The 18,496-nt window shown below is 47.7% G+C and overlaps 1 protein-coding gene across 1 annotated transcript; it reads right to left on the reverse strand.

The window, feature by feature from the left end:
* Nucleotides 1-615: 615 nt before the first annotated feature.
* Nucleotides 616-13,123, reverse strand: SVOPL (SVOP like; the record flags this gene model as incomplete). Its single annotated transcript, XM_084304376.1, has 14 exons — nucleotides 616-762; nucleotides 1,136-1,225; nucleotides 2,723-2,804; nucleotides 3,493-3,604; nucleotides 3,734-3,939; nucleotides 5,679-5,752; nucleotides 6,803-6,931; nucleotides 7,203-7,328; nucleotides 8,951-9,014; nucleotides 10,448-10,572; nucleotides 10,812-10,883; nucleotides 11,313-11,411; nucleotides 12,265-12,356; nucleotides 13,045-13,123. The coding sequence occupies 14 exons, from the start codon at nucleotides 13,121-13,123 to the stop codon at nucleotides 616-618; spliced, it is 1,497 nt and encodes a 498-aa protein (XP_084160502.1).
* Between the last annotated feature and the right edge of the window lie 5,373 nt (nucleotides 13,124-18,496).

Consider the following 18,496-nt stretch of genomic DNA (forward strand, 5'->3'; position numbering starts at 1 on the left):
GTGATGCAGACCTGCCTCTTGCATGGTATGAAAATTTCCATGCTGGTACAGCTGAATTGCCTGTAACCACAGAATTGCTCACCACCTCTAGTAATTAAATCAGTGCTACTTGGGCATAGGAGGCTATCAGAGTTCAAACTGACATTCCTTCTTAATCTTTGTGCTCAGTGTTTTGTCTGACTGCCTCTGAAGCTTTATAGGAAACACTAGTCACAAGGGTTTAGGTTAAAGCGCTGATGTAGTTGGGGCATTTGACTTGAATTTGGTGTAGAAGTGGATTTAGTAGTTTCAGGTGTTACTTGTATCTGCTATTATCTCTGCATACAACAGAGGCAGAGCAGAATATGCACAGCAATTTCAAGTTGGGACAAAGAAGTGCTTACGCTAATTTAGGTTAACATGCTGCCATGATGGATCTGGGGTTAGGACTGGCATTCTTGTTTGTTCTTACATGAGAAATGAGCTGAGGCAACTAGGGTAACAGTGCTTTAAGTTGCTATGACAGCACCTTCCTCTGTTTATCTGTCAGTCCTTATTTTGCCTTATGAACCCTCGGAAGAGGTTGGGGTGCTTTCTGGCCAAATCAAAACCTACTAGTTTCTAAATAGCCTTTAGCTATGCAGGAGCTCCTGGAGTGACAATACAAACCTGCAGTGCCCTGCCCTTGGTCTCAATGGGCAGCGTGAACGCAGAGATTGCACACACAACACACACGGATGAGAAAAGACACAGGGCCCCAAGGAAAGAAGCACTCATAAGAACCTGCAGATAAAAAACGATAGTTTGATTTTGGGACACGGCAGTTAATTAGGAATTAAAGAGTGGATGATGGGTTACAAACACCTGAGAAACTCAACAGGTAGAAAAACAATCTGTCTTGTGAATCTAAGAGTTTTCAGAAAGCAACAAATTCTCGCAATTTAAGCTCTGTGAAGAGATTAATACAGATCTACATCTGGCAAAGACCACCAAAATACTCTGCATAAATGTCAGATAAAGAACTAATGAGTTGGAAAAAACCACCACAACCTAGATTGAGTGCATCAGCTTTTTTTGTGAACTTCAGGAGCATGTCAGTGTATTTGATAACAATGTTTGCCTCAAGGTTTACCAACATTATCAGCTATGCTCTTACTTGTGAGATAAATGGTGCAACCATAGCTCCAACACGGCACAATGACCCACTTGTTCCCATCCCCAAGGCTCGCATTGTAGTGGGATAAACCTAAACCAGGCCAGAAAGAAATAGGATTAACATGACAATGTTCTGTGATATGTGTCCCCCTTTTTCTTTTTTTTTTTTTTTTTTTCCTTCAGAGGTACCCATTGCAGCCAGATTCATAAGATATGGAAAGCCATATTCTTAAAATATAAAAAGAATTAAAGGTTCCTTTGTGTCTTATTTGTGCCATTAGAAATCTGACATTTCTTGCCCAAAGTAGAGGTTTAGGGTGAGACACACACCTTTCTTCTAGTTACACTGAGCTGCTCAGGTTAAAGTCACAGACCATAAGCTAGGTGCTAAAGGAAAAAATCAATCTATATTGCCAGGCCCTGTATTTGAAAACCCCAAAAAAGGATACTGTCTGCAGCCTTCAAGACAGCCTATTTACTTGCATCAACGCCTTTGTTTAGAAGGAGGAGAAAGAAAATGAAATGCTGTTAAGAAACCTCCAGGCTTAGAGGAACATGCTTTGTGTATTTGCTTTTTCATATCTCATATTTTCATAACACCTGTGACAATAAAGCACTTAAGTACGTGCTTTGCTTAACTTTAGTTATATCCCATTAATGTCAACAGATTTTAGCAAGTATTGTCATTTAAGCCTTTGTTTTTGTATTTTATCGATCCAAGCCAGAGGATGTAAGGTAAGTCAGGAAGAGTCCAGGCATGTGGACGGGAAAGGCATTTCTAAATTTGGTTTTGATCCTCAATTACTTTGTGTGTATTGATGGTTTATCATATGGCTAGTCCAGCAATGGGCTTCACATCAACAGCATCTGATTCTGGACTATTAAAGGCTGGTATTTATTCAAGACTGGTGCATGTGTAAATATAGTGTGCTATTAAAAGAAGTATGGCACACTATCAGGCCAACCCAGGCAGCTACGACTATTAGCTTTTTATCACTTTACTCAATCTGAAAGTCGATACATTAAATTTCACACAGTGGTGTTTTTAAATGAAAACAATTTGTAGGTAACCCACAGCACTCACTGCTCCAAAGTTGTATGAAGGAGAAGTTCTCTAAAGGATCAAAATTATTTGTAGACAGGACACAAAAATTCCACTAGGTGATAATATATATATATATATATGTATATATATATATAAATAAAAACTCGATATACTAACTACATCAGTCCCTTAAGTGCTGGCAAAGGTTCCTTTCAGTGGTAGCCTATTGTCTAACTTCAGAGGGATAGGAAGGGGGAAGATGGAGACTTCTGGAAGATGTCCGTACACAACACCCTCAAAAATCACATTTAGTAGTAGCTGACCAACAGGTGGCTCAGTAGGGCATTCCTGTCCCACCTGCTCTTCTCACCTCCAACCAGTTTTCTGATTCCTTCTCTTATCTCATATAAGAAAAGTGTAGTCAGGAAGCAAGACGTACTTAGTTCAAGAACGATAACTTGAATTCGTCAAGAAATATAGCAGCATTCCTGGCAAATGGGCTTTCATGCCCCAGCAGCTTCATGTACTTTCAGAAGGACCCACCTCTGCTGTGTAAATGTAGATGGTGTTGAAGTTTGCTGAAACCAAGGCACGAAGCATGAAGAGAAACCCAGTCATGCCTGCACTAAAGGGGAAGCAGCGTGGAGCAAAGAGTTAGTGTCACTGAACAGTGATCAGCAGAGACGCAACCTAATGTATTCTCTGTGATAGGGCTTTTAAAATAAGGAAAAGTTGATTGCTGACAAGTGTAATTGTTTTTCAGTCCATTGGCAGGACGTTTGCTACTTCTATAAAGAAGCTACAAGCAAACATGCTGGCTGTCTCAGGCTAGAGATTAGGCAGAGAAAACTGAAAATAATAACAGTAATAGCAGCAAAGAGGTTGGTACCCAAGTTAATGACTCCTCACAGGGGCTTGTTTACCTTAATGGCTGTTTGCAGCCTCCCAGTCTAGCTTAAAGCAGAGTTTAACTTGCAGCCCCCTGACTTTTAGGAGCTGTTAGGCTCTGCTAGCTTGAGAGGGAACCAGCCTGATAATTACAGCACTCACAAAACCTTTCCCTTGGAGCTCTAAGCTCTTTTTGAAGTGCCTGGCTCTACAAGTTAGAAGAGACTTAACTGCCACAGCTAAAAAATAATAATAAAAAATAATAATAATAATAAAAGAAAAATGAAGAGTGAGTATCCTTTCTCGTGGATGTTGTTCACATCATTTCTATTTCCCCAGCCCGCATGAAAGCAGAATGTTGTACACGTAGGGGAAGTTGCACCCCCCCCACACACACACAACACCTGCATGCTGATGGCAACTACCTGGAGGTGCAGATATTAAGGAGAAGAAAGAAGAGCGCCGTACATCCCATGGTGATACACAGGCTCAGGCGTCTTCCGAGGAAGTTGATGCCGAGGATGTTCACAGGATTTACTAGAGACAGAAAGGAGAAGCGTAAAATGCTAGGTGACCCCACTGGGTGCTCAGTGAGCAGCACGGCACAGTGAGCACGAGCTGGTGGCACAGAGGGCCTGGAAGGGCAGGGAGGGGAGAGGAGGTTACATGCGATCTCCCCGGCGGTGCTGATGATCATGGTCTGATATGCAGAAGGGCCAAACGGGCGGCAGTGGCAGGGGCTGCGGCTCTCCTCCGAGGCAGGGCTGGGGTCCTCCTCCCCCAGCGGTGCCGTGGAGCCGCAGCTCAGGTCCCGCTCCAGCAGCTCGGCACTGGCCAAGATGACTCCGTAATAAGCAAAAGCTATGCCAAGCCTGTGGGGATGAATGAGGACATTGACGGGGAAGGTGAGGAAACGCTCTGGCACTGAAATGCAGCAGGTTTTGGATGTCGTGGGACTCTCCCTGCACACACCAGCACCGTGGTGCTGCAGGATGGGCACCCCATGAGCATGAGCCCAGTGGTGACACGGGCACCCACCAGCTCAGCGGGCACCCAGTGCATGGCAGAGCACTGCCACACGTCCACACACCCTAGCTCGTATCTCTCTGATCGCTTGCTCATTAGTGCTGGGTTTTGCTGTGCTGCAGGACACCTGGACTGCCAAGCACCCCGATGAGGGTGAAGCTCACCCCTGCATTTCCACTGCGCCACAGCCACTCTGAGAAAGCAGGGTGCAATGCTGCGTGTGTGTTGTCTTTTCCCCTTCCCATCATTGCTGTGTTACCCCAGGGAAAGGATGTGAAGAAGCCGTGAAGTCTACAGGCTCTCGTTAAGAGATTAATGCCAAGAGCTTGCTGATTTGTAATTGATAAAATCCTGAGGCACTTTCTGACATTAACACTACTGCTCTGCCCAGATGTTCGCAGCCCACATTGCCACCTTCCTGCTCCACTTTTAAATGAAGGAAATGCTCCTACATCTCTCAGCTCCTCCATAAATGCTGGTTGTAGCCTACAGCTTTGCAAAGTATTGCTGCCTCTGGGCAGGAGCTGTGGTGATCCAGCTGAGAACAAGTTGTCCCAATGTCCACCCCAATTGCTGGTCCTTCCAGGCTGGGAGGCAGCGATGTTGTGGTCATGGCAGGGAGCATGTGCCACTGCAGTCCCTTGTCTTATTCCAGACTGTATGGGGAGACACTTCTAAACCTCCCCTGCCTGAAGGGTGTCTCTAAATCAGACCCCAGTGCTTGCAGCTCAAATGCAGTTGCTGTCCAAGTCCTTCCTTCACAGTGATTTTTAAAAGGAGTTTTCATTATCCTGCTGCAGAGACTCACACCGCACCCTGGCTCACTGTCAAGAACGGGGCACTGGTGGTGGCAGCCTCGCTGTGTCATTATCAAGTAATTCAGCATATGCCTAATCATAAGCAGGCTGAGAAGTAATTTTTCATTATTTTTTTTATCCCCCCGGCAGTTTCAGAAACAAGCTCCATAATGCAGGCTATGAAATGAGTTGCCTGGGGACATGGGGGATGCTGAGGGCATGAAGGGATGGGGACGCAAACCTGAGAACACGCCAGTGGCTCCTGGGGGAGTAGGAGAGAAAGCAGGATTAAAAACAAAAAGATATTTCATAATACTCACGCAAGTTGAGGGGAAAACATAAAATATTCAAAGCCTGACTTAGCAAGATTTTGGGTCAATGAGTTCCCACGGACCCATTATTTATACATTTCCATTCCAGACAGCACAGCCAATGAAACATATATTACCCATGCATACAGCTACTGGGAACATGGCAAATGAAACTCATCTGTCTTCAATCTTAATTTTCCCCAGCCAGTGGCAGTCGTACCAGTTAACGAGTTTCTGTTTGAGCCCTGTCTCACTGATACGTGGGCTGGCCTGCGAAGCAGTGCATTTGTCCTCCTCTCTGGATGAACAAGCTGGCAACATGAAGTGAAACCAAACTGAGGGCACATGTGGTGTTCATTGTGGGCTGATATGAGTTCTCCTGCTTCTCATTGACTGAGTCACCCTGTCCTGCAAAGCTGATAAGCAAGAGAAGAAGAAAAAAAAAAAAAAAGAAAGAAAGAAAGAAAAAAAAATTACCATATAATCCATATCTGCAGAGTGGTTCTTAGGTATTTGGGATGGATGAGGTCCTTGAACCTTCCTCTTCTTTCCTGCAAATTAAACAGTAGAAAGATTTGCTTAAAAGCCGTCTTTTACACAAGGGCAAGAACTCAGCAGCACCAGCTGGTGCCCAGGTGCCGGTACCTTTGCCCCAAGAGCACAGTGCCCCACCAGCCCTCTGGAGAGGAAGCCCCTCTTCCAGAGGATGTCTGCAAAGGATGGAGGGGGGGGAGAAGAGATCACCCTGCAATCCCCCACCTTGGCCCCCACATGCCTGAGAGAACAGGGATAGTTTTGTGGTTGCCTTTATTATTATTGTTGTTGTTGTTATTACTATTATTACTATTGAAGCCCAGGAGGGTGAACAACTAACAAAACCCCTGTGCATGGCCAATGTGGTTCCATTACATAAATTCAATTAAACTACAGCAAAGCTTTAATCCTAATTAATTCCAATACAATACATTTTGCATGAATTGCTGAGGACAATGCTTGGTGCCTGTGGGATTGAATAAGCTGCAAAGAGGTCCAGGGAAGGGACTTAAAAGAGTAGGATAATAACTCTGAGGCCCTGAACATGAGAAGCGATCAGCTCTGGAGCTGCTCAGCCTCTTTAAAGAGGTGGAAATGGTGGCAGCTCCGAAATGTCCTCCCCTGCTCTGCCCCTCTGGCTCCACTTGCAGGACCTGGGATGCTGGGAGCTGGCACACAAGCAAGGCCAGGGGCTGGGAAAGGCTCTGGGACCTGCAGGTAGGACATTCGTCCCATGGTCATGGCACCTAGGGGGACCCCAAGGAATGGGTCCTGGGTCTCGTGGTGCTGGGGATACTCTGGGAGGATCCAGCGGTGGTAGTGTGAGAAATAAATTGTGCTTTTGTGGTGGAAAATTACACTAAGCTTGCATATTCAAAAGTGAATGTGCAGGCATAACAGTGGCATGGAGTATGTTAAGCAGATGAGGGGAAGGTCCCAGTGTCCCAAAATAAGGAGGATAGCTAAGAGAAATAGGACAAGCACTGCAAAATCAGTAAACACAAAAAAATCATGGCATGCCCTCAGCAACCCCCATGTCCCCAGGCAGCACTGCAGGCTGGGCTTACCTTGGGGGGCTCCTGCAGCTCCCCATCGGGCATCGTCGCCCGGTTTATCTCGGCTATCCTCCTCAGCGTGGCCAGGGCAGCCGCCGTGTTCCCCGTGGACACGTTGTACCGCGCTGACTCAGGGATGAACTGAAAGCAGAGCAGTTGTAGAAAGCCCTCCTGCCCATCTCCTACCAGCCTGCGCTGCCCACAGCCACCCATCCTGCCCACGAGCACTAGAAGTAGGGATTTTCCATGTCATTCTACGTAAGTAAGATGTCTGGGGCTGGTGTTTCTGAATAGTGAGTGACCTGGAGAAGACGTGGTTTGCTGACACAGTGAGGGTGACATTTCTTGGTGCCTGGGGACACGCCAGGTCCATGGGGGTGCAATGATGAATGGGCAGAGAGGTTCTTCCTACCTTGAACACCAGGATCAGAATGATGCCGGGGATGGAGGCGATTCTGATCAACCACCGCCAGCCGATGGTTGGGTTCACCACTGATGCCAGGCCAATGATTAACAAGGATCCTGCCAACCAGAACACCTTTCCAAGGGAAAAGGAGGGGTTAACAGCAACGATTTGCTTATTTTCATCCCTTCTGGTCTCATTCCCTGGATAGGTGGGGATCTGTCCTGGGGAGAGCTGCAGTTCAAACTGAGCTATCCTACGGCTGTCAGAGAAGCTGAGTTTGGGTTGAAGGAAAGAGGGAAATAAATTAGCTCTGGATGAAAACAGATAATATGTGCTGTAGCTGCTATTGTACTTAAAGCCTCGTTTGTTTTTCCAGTCGCTTCTCTGCTAACAATCAGGACTGTGAATTTTTCTCGTCTGAATCTCCGCAGGGTAGCAGCAGATTTACAAGCACCAAAGGCAAAAGGGGCGAGACTTCCACTGCTGAAAGTTGGTGGGTCTCCAGTGCCAAGTTATACCAGTGGAGAATCTGGCCCCAGACCTGCAAGTACTTTCCTCCCCGCAGTTCACTTGTTGCTGTCAGAAGAAATGTCCCTTTCAGGGGGACCACACAAAGGAGTTCCAGCAGTACAAATCACAAACAAACTCGCAAAAGCCACAGCAAATTCATGAGTAAGCTGTGGGCAGAAATAACATGTTTCTGGGGAGAAATGCAAGATTATTCCTCTTTATAAACCTCTGTGTTTCCGATGACACTTGGGTAATGAAGCCCTGGGATCAAACATAATGAAAAGCAAACTACCCCTGCCACCAAGACTGTGTACCAACCCTTCTGTTCCAACAGCCAGATGAATTCATGGGTTCAGCGAGGCCTTCACAAACCATTTGCACATGCATGAAGCGGTCATTGCAGGAGGCTGAACAAGGAATAACCCCAGTCGTGCTCACTGTGGTTTTGGTCCCACAGGCAGCCACATCCCTTCCAGAACGTCTCTGGCCTAGTTTGGGACTAACTATGCTGGCCCTGCAGGGAGAGGCCCAGCCCAGGACCTCATCTGGGAGCTGCCTCGTTAATCACAGATTATTACCATCGTTCAGACTCAAAGGTTTTTATTTACCCAATGTGAGACCCCCAGCACACACCAATTGGAAATGTTGAGCTGCCCTTGACCATGGAGACCCCTCCTCAGACCATCTCACTTTTGACTTACATCTGCATGAGCTTTTTGCTCACTGTGAACACCAGAGAGAGCTCAGGGCCTCCTGGTGCACCCCAAAGAAAGGTGGGATAAGCACAGGTGAAGCTGTGAGCATCCTCTGCCCCATCTAGCACCATGATTACTACTTCATCCTGCTTCTCATTGGAGAAAACACACACACTCCTGGTGAAGCCCTGTGCTGGCAGTGCTGCCCCGGGCTCTCGAGTGATGGCCCACCAGCACTGACCCCATTACAGCAGGCAATGCTGTAAATACCTATCAGCAAGGTACCTGAAAGGCTGGATGTCAGCTGTCATTCAGTCTCCCCACAATGTTAGGAGCATCCAGTTGTCTGAAAAGGAATTGCTCCCCTTATGCATGCAGCTGTGGGTGTGCATCCTTAATAATGCTCTTAGCACAGGAGGCAGAAGGCACTCGTTTGGCCCAAGATTAACACAAACACGCTGGCCTGTCGGAGACCTGGTTTTCAAACAGTAGCAGGACAAATCTCCTGGGACTCTGGATGAGAAGAAAAAGTAACGTACTGGCTCTTACCTGGGATAAGGGCAGCATGTATCCTCGGTACTTGGTAGGTAAAAATTCTGTTTTTATGATAAGCCTAGTGAAAAGGGGAAATAAGGCAGAAAGACAGAGACAGTGAGAATGTCTGCACTAGTCAAATAGCAGTTCAGCCCAGCCAGTATTGAAAGTGGCTGCCTGCAGACAGAGAGACCACCCCTCTTCCACCGCTGAGATCCCGGGGGGAACCTGCTCAACATGCCCTCAGTCAGGAAGGCTCCAGGTTACATGCAGGGAGGTGCCTGGCATAAATCCCCTTCGTGGCCAAAAAGAGAAGGGGAGAGTCCATGTTGGCTCTTTCTGTCATCTCAGCTGTTGAGGTGTTTCATAAAATGTGCAACACCAGCAGCAGAAGGGACTGAAAGCACCTTACCTCCCTGGTCCTGCCCTCCATCCTCTGAGGGAGGAAGCCCCAGGAGGCTGGTGGAGGCACGACCTGGGCATGGGGTGTCTCTTTCTGCTGGCAGCACCAGCCTCCCATCCTTCGCTTCAGCAAAGGGCTCTTGGGCCAGTGCAGCCTGCTTTGGGCTGTCCTGCCTGGCAGTGGGTTTGGAAAAAATCATGCATTCCAACCAGCATTCATGGAGACTCAAAGGGAGGTGAGGGAAAGGCTGAGAGAAGTTTGCTGCAGGAAGGGCAATGCTGTACCTCCCGCAGCCCCTCGAGTGGAACGGGATCTTTCTTGACTGCCCTGAGTTTCAACCCAGACTTTGAGGAACCATGGAAAAAACTGAAATGTTGCATTTGTCTCCCTGTCAGAGTCAAAAGAAATCACTTATTTTGCCAGGCTTTTAGTGAAGTGGCTGTTAATACTGTGAATTTTTCCTCCCCCCCCCCCCCAAAAAAAAAAAACCAAAAAACAAAAAACACCTCCCTGCTTCTGCACCAAAAGGGCAAAAAGTTTCATTTAAGTGGGAAGGTTTTACACCAGTTCAGCAAGAATTTGCTACTCTAAGCAGAATTGTTGTGACTTTTTTACAAGGAAGCATCCTTTGCTCATCTGTTACCTGTCTAATTGTTTTTGTAACATGTGTGCTTAATAATCCCCCTGTCACTGGTTTAATGCAAACCAGCTGTCCTCTCCGTCCCAGGGCTGAGGAGCCCTTGGGAACTGCAGCTTAGGTAGATGGACAGGGATTCGATGGCATTACAGAACAGCGTTTTGCTTTAAGGCGATGTGGGAATTTGCTCTCCTCTGCACTTCCAGCCCCCTCGGAGGCCCCTTCCTGGCCGTCTCCTCCCGGTCACCGCGCAGCCTCAGCTTATCAGGCTCAGCGCACAAGACACCGGGCGCTGCGCCAAGGTCAGCCAAAATGAGCTGTGGGGCCTTTCTTGCTTTAAACCCAGGAATACAGCCCCTGCGGGCCCCTGGGTGCCTCCTTGGAGGAAGGAAAGCAGAGCCGTGCTCTCGCTTATTCATGAACAGAACCTGGTGTCAGGGTGCTCCTCACAAGGCGCCAAGCACGGCCTTACCCCTGCGCGTGGCCTGACACGCCGCCTCCCACCATGGTCCTCAGGAAGACGAACCAGATGTAGGATGGGGCAAACGAGGTCAGCAGGGAGAAATAGGCTCCCCAGAGGAAGGAGAGCAGCAGGATCTGCAAGGGGCAAAATCAGGGTCACAGAACCAAGCACTCCCAGCCTTCCAGAGAACTTGGGAAGGGCTCAGGTTGATCCGAAGGGTTTTGAGCCCCATGCAACAAACCCCGGGACTCTCATGGGATCAGTTCCTCAGGGACACTGCACAGCAAAGGGACAAGGGGACAGGTGGTGGCCAGCCCCTCGTGGCTTGTCACAGGGCTGGGAAAGGGCACGAACAGCCCCGGTGCCCACTCACCTTCCAGCGTCCATACCTGTCGGCCAGGAGCCCGAGCGCTATGCTGAAGACCATGTAGCCAAAAAACACCATCTACAGGGAATTGGAAGACAGCTGTGGGGTGAACACCATCTACAGGGAATTGGAAGACAGCTGTGGGGTGATCACTCCCAGCAGCACCAGGCAGCGCTGCTCTCTAAAATGGAGGTGAGCTAAATGCTTTCTAGGCAGGAGGATGAACCAAAGTGCTGGAGCTATGCATAGGGTCAGTCCTCAAGCAAAGGGTGGCAAGGATTTCTGAAGAGTCAGGAACTGGGGGGCTCATTTTGGCTTTACACTTCTGGGCATGGATGTGTGCTTATGACAGATTGCTTCCTGGAATTTTAAAGTTGTGGCCTGTCCCCGAGGGGAGGCCTTGGAATTTATTTGGTCTATTGGGAAATGTATGTTACGAAGCCTGATGGTGCTGCAGACACTGCCCTTGTGGAGGATGACTTGCATGGGGGAGCACAAGTCACTCACCGTCGTCACTAGAGCCACCTGCCAGTCATGAAGCTGCCACTCGCATCGGATGAGGGGGGACACAACAGCTATTAGCATGATCTCCATGGCTTCAGCCACCTTTGGGAACAAGTGTGCACGGTTAGCAAGAAGGGAAAATGTGAGGAGCCTGTAGGGTGAAGGCCTTCAGCCCCACCTAGCCTGCAGCCACGGCAGTCCCACCATGCTGAAACAGGCCCTGTGAAACTGTGGTGCCTCCACAGAGGTCCCTAACATAAATAAAATAATAAAATAATAAAATAAAATAAAATAAAATAAAATAAAATAAAATAAAATAAAATAAAATAAAATAAAATGAAATAAAATAAAATAATTGTTCTGTTGTCTGTTTGCTCCTAGCAGCTGGCTTTAGTTAAGAAATAAGCCATTATTCACTCATAGCTACAGGCCTTCCCGTCTCAGCTGTGGCAATCCTCACAGATACGTCCCCATCACACCTTCACCCCAGCCTGGCCCTGGTTCCCAAACCAGATGTGCTGTTAACCTAGGACCCAGTCAGTTAGTTAATTAGGAGGTTTTCCAGGTGGCCAAGGGTGAGAGGAGGGCAGCCATCCTGTGTCAGACTGTACAGGGTTTGGGTGCCCTGGGGATGGCATGAAAAATGCAGTCAGGAGGCTGAACCTAACCCTCAGGAGGTGGGACGGTGACCCAGGGCAGGGGCAAGGCCAGGATGACCCGGGGCAACCTGTTCTGCTTTGCCTTGAAATAGGCTCAATATCAGTTTCATCCAATGTTGATTTTGGACAAAGGTGACAAAAACAGAAATCCTTCTTGAGAAAGTATGTGTGAAAAAAAAAAGGGGGGGGGGGGCTGCAATATGTGTGCATGGTGCTTTCAGTTGTTATTGCACAGTAAGAAAGAAAAGGAGGAGAGCGTTTTTTTTGGTACCGTGCAGTTGGCTGCAGACACCTACCCCGGTGCTTCCCATGATTAGGAAAAGTGCAATGTGGAACCTCCCAAACCCAATGGTTTCCACAGCTTCTTCCACCGTAAATGTCTTCTGTCCTGTAACACCAACGGGGAAGAAAGAGACAAAACAAAACAGAATCAGTTGTCAAGTTGTACCTCCTCAGGTCTTTATGAAATATGAACATTTAATGTGGACTGTACCAGTAGAGAGGCTGGAAACACCTAATGTGTCCTGGCATGGGTGTTGTGAGCCAGGGCTGGGGACTGTCCTGCCCCCCCACCCCTACAATAGTCACAGCTGCTGCAACAGGCACAGCTGGGGCTCTGGGCTTGATATTGTGTCCTAAAGCTTGTTTCCTCATTTTCTTCCCCCATTTCAAGAACAAACCAAGCAGCTCAAGACAAGAGCTGGGATGGCTTTATAAACAGAGCTTGCAGGAAGCTTTCAGTGCATGTATACATTTAAGCTCTTATTTAGGTAAAGTCAGAGCTGTACAAATTTTCCTGTCAGGATATTTATCTTCCAGCTTGGTCAGGTCAAACCCTGAAATGGAACAGAATTTCAGAAGAAAAAAAATATAATAATTTCATAGAAACCAAGGCAGGCAGCTCTTCCACTGCTGCTGGTGGAAGGCAAGCCTCCAGCTGTGTTGGGAGAGGAGCAATATGAAGCTGGTCCCTGTGGCTGCATGTGCAGAGATTTTAGATAACTGGAGTGCCAGAACCCTGCCTCTACCCCACTACACGAGGACCAAAACTTCTAGTCCTGCAAACACAAACCTACCTTTGGGGGGGTCTTGGCCCTCCGTGTGGATTTCCTCCAAGGCAATAGTGTTTACTGCCTCTTTCGGTGCAGTGGCCATCTCAGCTCCTGCTGGGGTCCACAGACACTGCCAGAGAAGGTTGGGATTTAACTGTGAAACCTTCAGGTGGTCACAAAGCAACCTTTGCTATCAGCCAGCAAAGCAGCTTCCTGCACTGCAATGGAAGCATTTGGATACATTCAAACACATTTGTTTTAGGCAGCTAGTAGGAAATGACACTTCCCACAGTGAATTTTTGTCTGTTTGATTGTTTGTTTTGTTTAAAAAAAATACATAGAAACATCACAAGGCAGTTTAGTTGAGCTGACAGACCAGTCATCACATTGCTCTGGTTGTTTTCATAGGAAGTCCAGAGACTCAGGGAAGATGCAAGACTGTGTTGCGGCCTGGATGTGCAAAGACAGCCAAAGGATGCTGCATCATCTCTAAGATCCAGGAACTGATAATTACTGGCACTATGTTGCCCAGCCAAAGGTAGAAATGTCATTCTTTGAGGATCTGAGGTGCTGCACCCTGTAATTGCTGAGGTTTATGAGAGCATGTGAGAGCATGAAGCAGAGCCAGAGGGTAGAAACAGCCACACAGAGGAGTGGGGCTGCCCAGCCTGCTCCCCTAGCCCTGGCTGCCCAGGATGGGATGTCTGGCAAGCAGCAAGCCCCTAGCTCCTCCTCACCCTGCCCACCCCTGCCAGCACAGTGCTTCTTGCTGGACATGTGGTCCTCTGCCTCACCCCCCTGTGTTTATCCCCATCCTCTTATGTCAGCAAGAAACAGCCACGAGTTCTGGATTGCAATGGGGGACAGCTGGCTTCTCCCCTACCCCAGCGGTTCTGGTTTCTAATGCTAGATCCCTAGAACTGATCACGGCTGCTTTTCCTGGTAAGAAAATATCATCTTAATCCCATGGCAGGGATTAAGCACACCGCAAAGCTTTAACCCACAAGCTTTCCTGCTGAGTGCATGCTCAGACGCTGCCGGGAGGGGCTCAACCCATGCACAGGGTAACAACCAGCTCTCCTCTGATGATGTCCATCCAAAGGTGCCGGACTTGGCCGAAGAAGCATTCAGCGCCACCCAGCAGTGGTCTGGGGGCTGCAGCAGGGCCAAGGATTTACCTGATGACTGAAAGAAGCATCTAACAAAAGACACGAAATCTCAGCTGAGGTAGAGGGCAGCACAAGCTCGGAAAGCACAGAGGTACAGCACTCCCAGGCTGGGCACGTTACAAACATTGCACTGAGGTGCAGTTAGGCAGAGGTCATTCAGGGCTAATAGCAGATAAGTTGGCTGGGCCACGTACACTGACCTTGCTGTTACAGACCATTACAGTCCAGCATCCCAGAGGATGCATAGGATATTGCTTACTACTGTCTCTGATCAGCAGCATTGGAGGCAGCTGTAGCTGCCAGCAGCACACGGTGCCACCAGCTGATCGCGTTGCCCACCATCTACAGACCACTTCCAGGTGGAACTAACTCAACAGAAACCAAACTGGATGTTTGGAAGAGCCCAGGAGAAGAGGTAATGCTTTGCCTTGTGGCTGAGTCATGAAGAGCTTTGCCGTAATGAAACATGGGCGCCTGTAAAACTTGAAACCTGTGACATGGGAAACCCTGCACTGCTATGCAGGACCCACCAGTGAGGCTCGGGTACTCAAGCAGAAGGATGCAGAGGGGCACCCCACCACTGGGGGTTGGTCAAGACACCCCCAGAGGTGTCAGAATAGCACCTAGCACCTATGGGAAACCCACACAGCTCCTAAACAGCAGCAGCTGACCAGATGGGATATCTGCTCTAGCACCTCAAGTGACACCAGAAATCTGTCCAGGCATCTGCAGCCCCCCTGTGGCCAGGGCACTGGGGCAGCTGGAGCAAAATTCACTCCCCCATAAGCAGGTAAGAAGCCACTGTTCAGGTAAGTCCTCAGCACCGTATGCTCTGCACTAGCATTTATCTCCAGGAGACAGAGATTTAGGTGCCACACTTCAGTAAATCTCCTAAGGGTTCCTACTGAGCATAGGGTTTGCTCATCCCAAGCACTTGCAGCCCTGTTTGCTCTGATGGAGCAGCTCATGTCTATCACACCTCTTTGGGGAGCCACAAGGAAGAGCTTCCCGCTATTTGTAAATCACACTGAAAATACTAAATGACAATTACACGAGCCAAAAGAACAGCACTGCCAAAACTGTTGCTGGCAGGGAAAACAGCGATCCTCCATCAGAAGGCAGCAACCGAGAGTGCACTGAAACTACTGCTGGGACCCGGTGGCAGGATGACATGACGCAAATGATCAGAAATCCCCACTCTGAAGCCAAGGCTCAATTAATTTTATTTATTTATTTATTTGTTGAGTGAAGTTTCCTTACCTCTGAAATGTCTCAGGCACAGAGGAGCAGACTTTTCCTCCCTTACAGCTCTTTCTTTCCCTTCTGCTGTTTTCTTTTTGCAGTGCTGGCGGTGCTGTGGGGTTTGGGCTCCAGCTCCTGGGAATCAGGTTTCCTCCTCCCTGGGCACAGGCAGGTCCCTCCCCACCCACCTCCACCCCCAGAAGTGGGTGGCACAGCGGGGCGCCTCAATGCTGACCTGTTCTGGTCCCCTTGCACCTACAGCTGCCTCTGCAGGAGCTGCCCACCGTGGCTGTGAGCAGCGCCCAGGTGCCACAGCCACCAGCTCCCCCAGGCCAACCAAAGCCAGCTCAGATGCCATCACCACAAAAACAGGGCCTGTCTATCTGCTTAGTTTCTCTTAATTTCCCAACCAAGAACACAACTCCAGTGAGTATTCGTGGCTTGCGGTGATCCTGACCTCGCCCCAGAGCAAATCTGAGTGCTGCAGGTTGTGCTGGCCGGTAAATCTGAGCTATGTGTGCTGTAAGTGCTTGACAAGGAGTGTACATGCTGACCTTGTTGGTTGACCTTGACTGCGTTGGCTTTAGCTTTAGTTTCTCCCAGTGGAGATGCTGGGGAGATTTTTTGTCTCTTTTCCATAAGAGTTCCCTAAATCCTTCTCTTTTGAAATATGTACACCAAGCTAGCAGCAACGCTGTAATTGTTTTATCAAAGCATGTAGCTCTCACGCCAAGTTTCACACTTTCAAGCATCAGGAATGCATTTGCTGTCAGCCAACATAAGCTATTTCACAGCCCAATTTTACATCTTCCTTTTAATAATATCTGATATTCAGTCACAGCCACTATTGGCAACTGCTAAACTGGATGCAGGATCCAGGCTTCCAGATCCATACCGTTACGTTTTCATTGCAAAAACTCAGACACGGTGCATGCAATCACAGAAGGGAACTGAAGTTTTGGCATCCTGGCTTCCCAAAGCAGAAGGGGAAAAAATGACCAAAAATACCAGTGAAATATTCAGCTGCAGAGATGTGTTTTCAGGCTCAGCTGTTTGGGATGGAATGAAGGCATGCTGTCCATTACTCCTTTTATCCACCTCATGATAATTTAGTTGTTTGCAATGGAAATGCAAAGACTGGTCACAGAGAAGTGTGAATGGAAATGTCTGCATAAATGAAAGCTCCAGGAGAAACAAGAGAGTGAGGGTGAGAAGAAATTCCTGTGCTGCTGGCCAAGGACATGACAGAGAGCCATCACACAAGTAAACACCGAGGAAAGTGCTGTTTGCTGCAAAAGCCAGAGGCTTCAAGAAACTGTTGGCTCCTGAAGATTATAAAAGATCTGTTTAAAAAACATCATCACCAAACCAGAGGACCCAAGAGACTGGACAAGACTGCAGTACCTGGCTATCCTCACCCTCCGTATCCCCAGTCATCCTGGCAGGAGTGCCTGGCCACACACAGCTCTAGCTCTCATGAGGAGAAACAAAAATTCCATAAAAGAATGAGTGTGAGTGACTGAAACCATTTCGACTGTCTTTGTTATCACTTCCCCATCCTTCATGGTCATTCTGGCTGATGATTTTTTTTTTTTAATATATATATTAATCTTCTACAAAGTGATATACATGATATGTTACCAGCCCTCAGAAACAAACACCTTCCTACCAATGGGATGAGCTCTGGATCCAAAGGCAACCATTTCTCTCTAGGTTAAAATTTCCCAGTAAGGTAACTGGAAGCCCCACCTCCTCCAGCAGTGGGTAAAGCCCAGACGAAGACAACAGGGTGTTGTACCAAGGTCCACTACTCTGTAACAGCAATCTCTTCTGGATCTGACCACATCTGGTGGCCACATTCACAGCACCAGCTAGAAAACCTGGTCTCATTCAGCTTAGCAGCTGTGCTGGGGAACGGGCAGTCACTGCAATGCTCCAAAATACCCCTCACATTCTGCAGGAAAAACTTAAAAACAAGGCAATCTGGAACATTTCTGTTTTATTAGTTAGTTTATTTATTTATTTATTATTGAGTCTTAAAAACAACCCAGATGCAAGCCAGGGCTCTCCTCAAGCCTGTCTCAGCAATATTTGATCTGATTGCTCCCTGAAAGCAAGTGGGCTTAGTCCTCTTGGGGAGTATGGAATTGCCATCCCCATTTTGCAAATGTGCAAGTGAGCCACAGGCTCTGCTGTATTATCTGGTTTCACACAGAATGAGAGCAGATTACAGAATTAAGCCAAATGTTAGACTCATTGTTCAATACAGTAAACAACAGAGCATCTTGTCACCTGCAGTACTCAGAGGATAACTCATTTTTCTTGCTTAAAATGTAAACCTCGGACAAAAAGCAGAACACCAAGAAGCTCTAAAAGGAACAGATATTCTGTTTCAGGTAATCACCTCCTCAGTTACACCGCAATCATGTGGAAAGGTGCAATAAAGATAAAATATGTGTTTGTGCAGAAAATCCACCCACTGTTTCATAAAGCAAATTGTTTTCTCTGCATTTGGTAATGCATCAAACTGGCCTTTCTTGCTTTGAGACAGCTTTTCTCCCAGACCTCTCCAGAACAGGAATAAACAAATTAGGTGGGAGTGAATAACGAAAGGTGGCCATAGCTGGAAGGTGGCTCTCAAGGATGACCACTGCAGTCTCCTGGCCACTACTCTGTTGCATATCCTGCTGGAACAGTCAATGAACATGCTTCTTTGGTGGAGCTGGATATTGAGAATGTGAGGTTTGAAAAGGGTTTGCCCAGTTACACCCTCTGAAAGGAGGCACTACCACCTCCAAATCTGTCAGTGTGCTATGTTGTGATTTTACATCCCCTGTGGTTGAAAAAAATAGCCCATCTTGATTAACACTATTCAGTTTGAAAAATTGGCAATTCATGCATATTTAGGAAAGATCAGAGTATATCAACATTGTGAATTCATCTCAGCGGTTCTGATTTCTCTCTTTGTTATGTTCATTAGGAATTAGCATTTCTACACAGTCTGTTTTAACAACCTGTCTTGAAAAACACAGCACAGGGAGAGTCATCTTAAGTGTCCAGTAAGA

The sequence above is a fragment of the Netta rufina genome (genome assembly GCF_964035555.1).
Source record: "Netta rufina genome assembly, chromosome: 1".
NCBI classification, from domain to species: Eukaryota; Metazoa; Chordata; class Aves; order Anseriformes; family Anatidae; genus Netta; species Netta rufina.